The sequence below is a fragment of the Chenopodium album genome, chromosome 24, assembly GCF_948465745.1.
Source record: "Chenopodium album chromosome 24, dcCheAlbu1.1, whole genome shotgun sequence".
Lineage (NCBI taxonomy): Eukaryota > Viridiplantae > Streptophyta > Magnoliopsida > Caryophyllales > Amaranthaceae > Chenopodium > Chenopodium album.
Genome location: NC_137857.1, coordinates 4241471 through 4250577, shown reverse-complemented (window position 1 = coordinate 4250577; position 9107 = coordinate 4241471). Strand labels below are relative to the sequence as shown.

At 33.7% G+C, this 9107-nt stretch overlaps 1 protein-coding gene across 1 annotated transcript; it reads right to left on the bottom strand.

Annotated features, from left to right (window-relative positions):
• Positions 1 to 807: 807 nt before the first annotated feature.
• Positions 808 to 2440, bottom strand: LOC145611569 (uncharacterized). Its single transcript, XM_081666909.1, has 3 exons — positions 1837 to 2440; positions 1373 to 1545; positions 808 to 1226 (listed from the first exon to the last, which is right to left on the bottom strand). The coding sequence occupies exons 1-3, from the start codon at positions 2353 to 2355 to the stop codon at positions 1079 to 1081; spliced, it is 840 nt and encodes a 279-aa protein (XP_081523035.1). The 5' UTR covers positions 2356 to 2440; the 3' UTR covers positions 808 to 1078.
• Positions 2441 to 9107: the final 6667 nt, after the last annotated feature.

Genomic DNA, 9107 nt, shown 5'->3' with positions numbered 1-9107 from the left:
ATCTGATCAAATCAAGTGATTAACTAGGGCAGTGACTGAGGTAAATTGGATAGTCTGCTCGACAACGCTCAAGCTGGAGCTTCAAGTGGAACCGATCAACCGAACGAGCCTTAGTCTGAATCTCACAGTGCCAACATAATAGATAGACCTTGTTAAACAGTTGCTCCGAAGCTGGTGTGGTCTCTGTATAATCCCCTACTTGTTAACGTCTCTGGAATCCTGTTGTTTTATTTGTTTTAAGATCATTGTACTGATGCCACTCTCAGCGCTTCACCCTCATGAAAGAGCTACTCTTTATCAGTAATTGTTTTTGGTACGTGCTCACTTAAGTGTATCATATGCATCAGTCTTGTGGCTGAGCCATTGTACGAATTCTACCAAATAGCTTTGTTAGTTCTGTTCCTTATTGGGTATAATTTAGGAAGATTGTTGTACTCATCCCTGAAGGTCTGTTCGCCGCTACTGACGGCCCACCCTGCCAGCAACATAGTAACGTTCATGATTGATCAAATTTGGTTCAGTTTGTCCATTCCTGAGGGCCAAAATATCATTTCCTAGCAGCTCAGGTAAGTAAGGTCCGTGATGGTACAAGTCTAGGTAGTGGTGCCGTGGTGGCAATCCTCGAAGATTCATCCGCTACTAGAGTTCCCGAGCAACATAGTGAAGGTCCATAATGGTATAGAATTAGGTAATGGTGGCGATTCGCGAGGATTCATCCGCTCCCACTGAAGAGCACTAATTACATGAGAACAGAAGTGAAACAACATTACAATGTACACAATAACACAAATTAGAGAGAGTTACAAGTGACACTTGAACGCGTTTTTATTACTAATCATACCATCATATAATCATATGATATAGAATATCACAAGAAATTACATAAAATTTAGTTAGGACCAAGTAAGGAGCAGCTAAAAACTATGGGTTATAAATCTTATGATACTCTAGAAATGGTAATTATTTTATGTTAGCAAAAAAAGGGTTATTGAAAAAACGGCTTAAACTAGAGTTACATTAGGTCATTAGTACTATAATTATACAAGAGAAGTTGAGGAAGGAAAGTTCAAATCTTTCTTTAAGAAGCAGCAGCTAAAGGTGGTGGTAAAGGAGGAACTCCTTGGAAATGCGTCAATGGCATCGATGTGCTCGACTCGTTCGATTCCTCCTCGTCTTCCTCTTCCTCAGCATCCCAAAGGAAGTGCGCGTACGATGCTAGAACGTAACTGCAAGACATAACAAATTCAATGACATAATGTTAGGTCCAAACAAACAAATAAATACTTTCTCAATATACGAAACCAAAAACTTCTTTGGTTCGGGATTAATAGTCACGTTGATAGTGTAATTTAAACGCGCAAAGATCACTCACCAGTCATCGGGGGCTGCTTTGACTGCTTGATCAAAGTAACTCTCGGCCCTTGAAGAGTCTTTGTGAGTTTGCCAAATTAAATCAGCATAAAGTGATAGAACACTCCCATCACTTGGATTTGCTAGTATTGCTCTTCCACAATATTCTTCTGCTTTTGCATAATCACCTTTTACCTGTTTTCAATCACAATTTCACAAATTAGAAAACATCACCATAAACAAACTTATAAAAGGCTGATTTCGGGTTTTGTTACATTACTAAGTCGATAATAATTCTTGTATGAGACGATCTCACAATAACACAACGACTCTCAAACAGTCAAACTAGATCTACATATTAGTACTACCATTTTTCATTTTTTACTTAAACACAACACTTTATGAGACGGTTTTACAATAATTTAATCTATCGACTCTAAAGCTAGATCTCTTTTAGATAAAAATAAATTACATAAAACAAATTACCTCTTTTAGAAATCTAGCATAATTCCCCAAAATGAGTGAATTTCCAGGATTAGCCTGAATCATAGTCTGATAATACAAATCAGTATTCTCTCCACTACCATGATTCGAATCCCAATTCCCAAACCCAAACCCGAACCCGAACCCATTTCCACGGTCGGATCCTCCACCATTTCCCAACCCACTTCCATCACAATCTCTCTCCTCCACGTCATCATCTTCTTCTTCCTCAACCACTCTCTCTCTTAAACCCAACCCACTATTCATCAACAACCTCGAACCAGAACCCGAACCAGAATCCGACCCAATACCCGGCCCAAACGGGCTAGGCTTGGGTGAAACAGCAGTGAGATGACGTAGATCGGATTCGGAAGAAGCTCGGATCATTCTAGAAGAACAAGACGACGTCGTAATGGAGAGGCAAGATTTGGGTTCGGGTGAAGAAGAAGTGGATGACCCGGATGAAGTATGGGTCGGGCCCCATGAATTTAGAAGTGGTGTTGATGAACTTCGTAGTAGCATTTTATTTTTTTTATTTTTTTTTTTGGGAGAGAAAAATAGAAAGTTGATTTTTTTTTTTTTTTTTTTTTTTGAGTGTGAATTATTTTTTGGTTTGGCGATGATAATAAGAAGAGAGAGAAGGAGTGAATATATAAGGAAAGTAGAAAAAATCTTGTGCGTTGATATTATAGGAACGCGGTAGGAAAGAATGGACGGTGGTGAGTGTGATGAGTTCTGACTCGTACTCCTTCGGTCTCATTTTACTTGTCCATTTTTATTTTCGCTTTGGAAAAAACTAATGTTACGGAACACCTCTTTAAATTTAGTGTATAGATTTAATCTCTCTTTTCTTTCTATTTAAAGTAAGGTAAATCTTACACGATGGATAGAGAGTAATGTAGTAATTTATGATGGATGAAGTTTTTTTAGTTCCGCTTCTTAATTTTTATTTTGTCGTTTCTTCAAAATCTCTAAGCATGAGAGAGGATTCGTAGTAATTAACGATGGAAGGAGTTTTAATTTTATAGGTACATTTTGAGGTCTAAGAGAAATGATTTTATGATCAAAGAGCTCTTCTTTTCAATATTGAGTAATCTTTCTATCTTTGGGAATTCCTTAAATAATTATGTAAAAAAATTATCCACAGTGTGTTATTTACCTTTTCCTTTAGACATTACTCTTGTCACTTGATAAAAGATCAACAAAATTTGTTAAAGAGCATTTAAATTTCTCATGACAATTATATAAACAAGTAGGTCTTGGTAAAGAACGCCTAAGTTTAAGAGCGTTTAATGTTAATACTCCCCCCCCCCCCCCCCCCCCCCCTTTTTTTTTTTTTTTTGAATTTGAGTTATTTTGGTGCAATTCATGTGAATTATATAGTTTATTGTCTAAGTACAAATTAACATTATTTTTAATCATCATTAACTACAAAATATAACAAATATATTAAAAGTATAGTCCGAGACAAATTCTGAAAGATAATACTATACTACATACATGAGAACAAGACACTGTTTTTCTTTGATTTCAAATTGCAATAACAATACAGAGTAAAAAGAAAGTCAAGTGCATAAACAATATTAAAATGAAAATGTTTTAACTGCGTTATTAAAAAAAAGGGCGAAAATAGCATTAGAAAACCCTCCTCACGAGAGACAATGCGTTTGTACAGTAAAAGCACGTTTGTGGTATGGAATGAAGTAAGAAAGTAGATCACCATATTTGCCTTTTTCTTAGGTAGGCTTGTCTCTTTTCGTTGATGAATTAATCATTATGAATGAAGTATGGCCTAGTACAACAATACATATTCATAATTCAGTGTAGTACAGCATTTTATTATGACCAGAAGCCCAACACCGCAGAAATTTATACACGGCCTTAGTTGACGCATCACAAGTGACGACATTATTGTATGTAGCTCTTTCATTTTGCTAATTTCTCATTTTTTACCTTTTCCTCTATTTCTTAATTATTTTATTTATGAATAAAATGATTGTTTATAGCCTAGAATTTGTACATGGGGTCTTAGGTGGTCAAAGACCTTATGGCCTCGCTATAGAGGTAGGGCCGCTGAGGGCGCTAACACAATATAACAAATTAAAGTCAGTAATTTACGCTCTTAACTAATTTGTACAAATGAAAGTTTTCGAGGTTATCAAATCAATTAGAAACACACTACACATAATTAGTACAAATTAACCTTTTTAGGTTATCAAATCGATTAGAATTATGATGTCAAATTTCTACATTCCAGTCGTGAAATAAATCTTTTCAATATCAAGCAATTTTAGTTGAAACTACTTGAGAGGACATAAGATGTCATTGATAATGTTTCGCAATCTCCATAAAATATGAAAGATTGCTAACAACTATATTTATATCTTGTATTAGTGAAAACTATAGAGTATAAAAGTTAATATTGTGATTTGTGAGTTCGTGACTAATTTAATAGCATTTTACATCATAAAAATTACATTTATACATTATTAATAAAACTTAGTTAAAATTAATCAATTATATACCGTAAATAGTGCAAAAGTCAAAATTCAGAATGAGTATATAAGTAAAATAATCTCTCAATAGTGAAGTCAATATCAAATTCCTTACAATAATTGGCACATTTAAGTGTTGCAAGTGTCAAAGACGAAATGACAAAAGTTATGGAATGGTCTATACTTTCTAGGTCATGGAGTCATGGCCCTCCATTATTTATGAACTTTTTTCTTCACGTGAAATTAAAATCTTGACCGTACGATAAGCTTTATTGTTGCTCTTTAACGTGCAAGATTTCACATACTATGTAAAAAAATCCTATCAAACGGCCCATATCTAATTATATCATGTGATTTGTATCTTTCCCAAATTAAATTCACCAAACTAAAAATAAATTATGAAAGCTGCTTTCAATCTTCCTTCATAAGTTCATAGCAACTTCTCTCATTTCTTTGGTCCCCATATTCACAAGTATTTTTTCTAGACATGTTTTTTTTTTTTTCTTTTAATTTTTATTTTACATTTATCAATTCATAATTTTAACAATTAACACATTTAATTATCAATAAGTTATCAACAAGTAAATTTACATATTTTTTAAAAAAAAAACATATACATTTAGCCGAATCTAATAAAATTTCACGCAGAATTTTTTTTATAATACTTATAAATCACAAAAACTAATCATTATAGAGTTTGTGTTTATTTTGTCTATAGTTGTTGTGAAATTTCAAATGGATGAAATTCTATCAAACTCGTTTATGAAATGTTGCATGACCTAGTTTAATACGGACTATGAAATTTTGTCAAGAACTACCAATTAAAGCACATGTTTTGGAAACATTGATCTACCTATTAATTTTTTTAAAGAACTACCACAAGTTTAACTAGCATTACCACTCTAACAATTTTGGCTAGAATATTTGGCATGTGGGTTCTACGTTACTATTTACCTTTATCTCATAAAATCACCATCTAAATTAACTTAACCCTTCATAAAGGTAAAATGTGAGGGTATGTTCTCTTCAGCTTAATTTCATTTCAGTTTAGCTTAGCTCCAATCAGATTCAGTTTAGTTCAGCTCTTAATTTTCTTATAAACAATTTTTTCACCTCAGTTCAGTTCCAATTTGTTTAATTAAAATCAGCTCAGTTTGGTAAATGTGAACATGCCTTGAGACCCAAATACCGAAGATTTTAGCCGAAATCGTTAGAATGGTAGTGCTTGTTAAAGTTTGTACAACTTTATGGTAGTTTTTTTTAAAAAAAAAAATAAAATAAAATAGGTAGTTGTTTTCAAAACACGTACTTTGGGTCCGTTTGGCATCGTTGTGGTTTTCTGTTTTTTTGTTTTTTGTTTTTTAAAAGTATATTACATATGTTACATAATGGATCAAAAAATATTTAGACTTATTAAAATCATGATAATTTTGAAAACTGACCATAAAAAAGTGAAAACACCTTTTTCTTGTTTGCTGTTTTTGGTTTTTAGTTTTCAAAAAAACAGGAAACTGAAAACCAAAAATGATGCCAAACAAGCCCTTAATTAGTAGTTGTTGACAAAATTTTCTAAGGATTACTTAGATCTCATCACAATCACTACTTTGAATCAAGGTATTGTTGAATTATGTGCATTTCTACTAATTCACATCATTCACCCATATAAATAACTATGTTCATTCTATAATCCTCATTATGACAATAATTTTGTAATTCTATAAATTGAAAATTTTAATATTCAAATTTTGTTTTTTTGACATTCCACCCGATTCACCCTTTTGGCTAATACAGATTCGGGATCAATTATGAATGGTTAGGTTCCAGTCCCATCTCAATTGTTGTTGCGGGAGATCGAAGACGAGTCATTCCTATCAAATGTAGTCCTAATTACCACTACACCAACAATCAATTGATAATATTCAAATTTATCGTTATATATATTATTAATGCATCATGCATGCTCCCAAACATATAAGCTCAATCAATCCCCCAACCTAAACTAAGGGTCTGTTCTCATTGACTGAACTGAGCTGAACTGAACTGAACTGAGCTGAATTGAAATGAATATTTTATAAGAGAAGGAAATCATGAGCTAAACTGAATTGAATTTCAACGTACGAGAACAGGCCCTAAGGGAGTATATATCAACATTTCTATACCACACAAAGATCTACCGTAAATAGAGGGGAAATTTATTTTTTGACATTTAGTAAGATTTTAATTGGACGGTTAGATATTGATTATTATCATGATTAAAAGACAAATCAATATTTCAATCACTTTCACTTTACATTAACTTTGCTGGCGAGTTGTATTTAGGTGCAAGAAAAAGATGGGCGATTTTCTCAAAATGTCAAAGTACTAAAATACCCTTCTTATTTGTCATATATTACGAATCTTACCAATGATTCTGTTTCAGTGGCTCTCTATAACCGTTGATTTTTCACTATTTTAAGATTTTTCAATAATTTTTTTTAGTTTGTTGGGCCCACATAGCATTACAGCTGGAATCACATAATGGGGGCCCACAGTGATATCAGTTGCACGGTTATCATCAGCCCAAAATCAAATGACAGGTTTCAATTTATTATAAATTTATAATATTCGGTTTTATTCAGTCCGTATTATACGAAAGTATTATTGTGTATTCATCACTTTTTGTACGGACAAATATATTTCTTATACAATACGGAGTACTTCGTATTAGTAAACCATAGTACTATATTTGGATGCTTATGAGTGTTCTGAGTTCTAAGGAAGAGCATTACAATGGTTGTGCATAATGACCCGCTAGCAATTTTTAAGTAATTGCTAACTACTTGTACATGCTAGCCATTGTGGAGTTTACAACCACTTGTAGCTAAGCCAAACTACATACCTCTATCGCTCCACCCAATACCATAATATTTATTGTTTAATATAATTTATGTATTTAATGTCATCACGTGGGACATTATAAAATAACAAAACAAGTAGCTTTTCATTATAGAGGTTGTAGCTTCAATTATGTAATTTGAGAAATAATGATGTGGCAACCTTTAGCTACATGTACATGTAGCTAGCCATTGTAAATGCTCTAATGTTGTCATAAGCTAGCCTTAGGATATATCTCGGGGTCATACAATGCCGTTTGAAACCATATATGATCATTATATGTTGTCATAAACATTTGTGGTAGGCTTGAGCCTTGAGATTACGAAATCGGTGCAAGTTGCAAAAGGGTAAAATGACTGTTTCAGGACATATTGGATGGTTCCACCAACCCAATTGAACTTCCAGAGGGTATTAGGGACAATGGTAGACATCTTGGTAATTTTTATTTTCGGACGAAAAAAGATCAAAAAATTACAAAATTAAAGGCTAGAATCCACGTTTTTTTACAAAATTTTGAGGTTTAGGGGCCTCTGGCGAAAAGCCTTGAGAACCTAAGGGATACATCACGGGGTCATACAATGCCTTTTGAAACCATATATGATCATTATATGTTGTCATATACGTCCGTGGTAGAATTGAGTTTATAAAATCAGTGCAAGTTGCGAACAGGTAAATTAACCGTTTAAGGGCATATTGGTTAGTTCCACCGACCCAATTGGACTCTTTAAGGGTATTAGGGACAATGATAAACATCTCAACAATTTTTATTTCCAGGCGAAAAAAGGTCAAAAAATTACAATATTGAAGGCTATAATCTACACTTTTTAAGGAAATTTTGAGGTTTTGGGGTCTGATAGCGAAAAGTATTGAGACCTTAGGAAATATATCTCGTGTGTCATATAATGCGGTTTGAAACATATAAGATCATTTTATGTTGTCATAAACGTACGTGATACGCTTGAGTTTACGAAATTACTTCAAGTTGTGAACGGGTAAAATGACCGTTTAAGGGCATATTGGACGGTTCAACCGACCCTATTTGATTCCCGGAGGATATTAGGGACCATGGTAAACATTTCGGCAAATTTTATTTTCGGGCGAAAAAAGGTAAAAAAATTACAAAACTGAAGGTTATAATCCACGTTTTTTTAGGAAATTTTGAGGTTTCGGGGCCCGGTGGCGAAAAGCCTTGTAACCCTAAGGGATACATCTCGAGGTTATATAATGCCGTTTGAAACCATATATAATCATCATATGTTGTCATAAACGTCCGTGGTAGGCTTGAGTTTACGAAATCACTACAAGTTGTGAACGGGTACAATGACCGTTTAAGGGCATATTGGACATTTCCACCGACCCAATTGGACTGCTAGAGGGTATTAGAGATCATGGTAAATATCTCAACAATTTTTATTTTCGGACGAAAAATGGTCAAAAAATTACAAAATTGAAGGCTATATAATAATCCACGCTTTTTGAGGAAATTTTGAGGTTTCAAGGCCCGGTGGTGAAAAGTGTTAAGACCTTAAGGTATAAATCTCGGGGTCAAATAATTCCGTTTGAAACCATATATGATCATTTTATGTTGTCATAAACATCCGTGGTAAGCTTGAGTTTACGAAATCACTTAATGTTGTGAACGGGTAAAATGACCGTTTAAGGGCATATTGGACGGTTCCACCGACCCAATTTAACTCCCAGAGGATATTAGGGACCATGGTAAACATCTCGGCAATTTTTATTTCCGGGTGAAAAAAGGTCAAAAAATTACAGCTATAATCCACGCTTCAATTTTGTGGCAAATTAACCAGATTGGTAAATAAAAAAGTCCCTTAGTGACAAATTGGTAAAAAAAAAATTACTCCGGCAACAATTTGGTAAAAAAATTAACCCTAATCGATAATT

Bases quoted from the DNA above. Each gene is read 5' to 3' on its own strand.
- LOC145611569 (XM_081666909.1), bottom strand. From the start codon at position 2,355: ATGCTACTACGAAGTTCATCAACACCACTTCTAAATTCATGGGGCCCG. The intron at 1,546-1,836 runs GTAATTTGTTTT...GATTGAAAACAG, and splicing joins ATGCTAGATTTCTAAAAGAG to GTAAAAGGTGATTATGCAAA. The intron at 1,227-1,372 runs GTGAGTGATCTT...TATGTCTTGCAG, and splicing joins AAAGCAGCCCCCGATGACTG to TTACGTTCTAGCATCGTACG.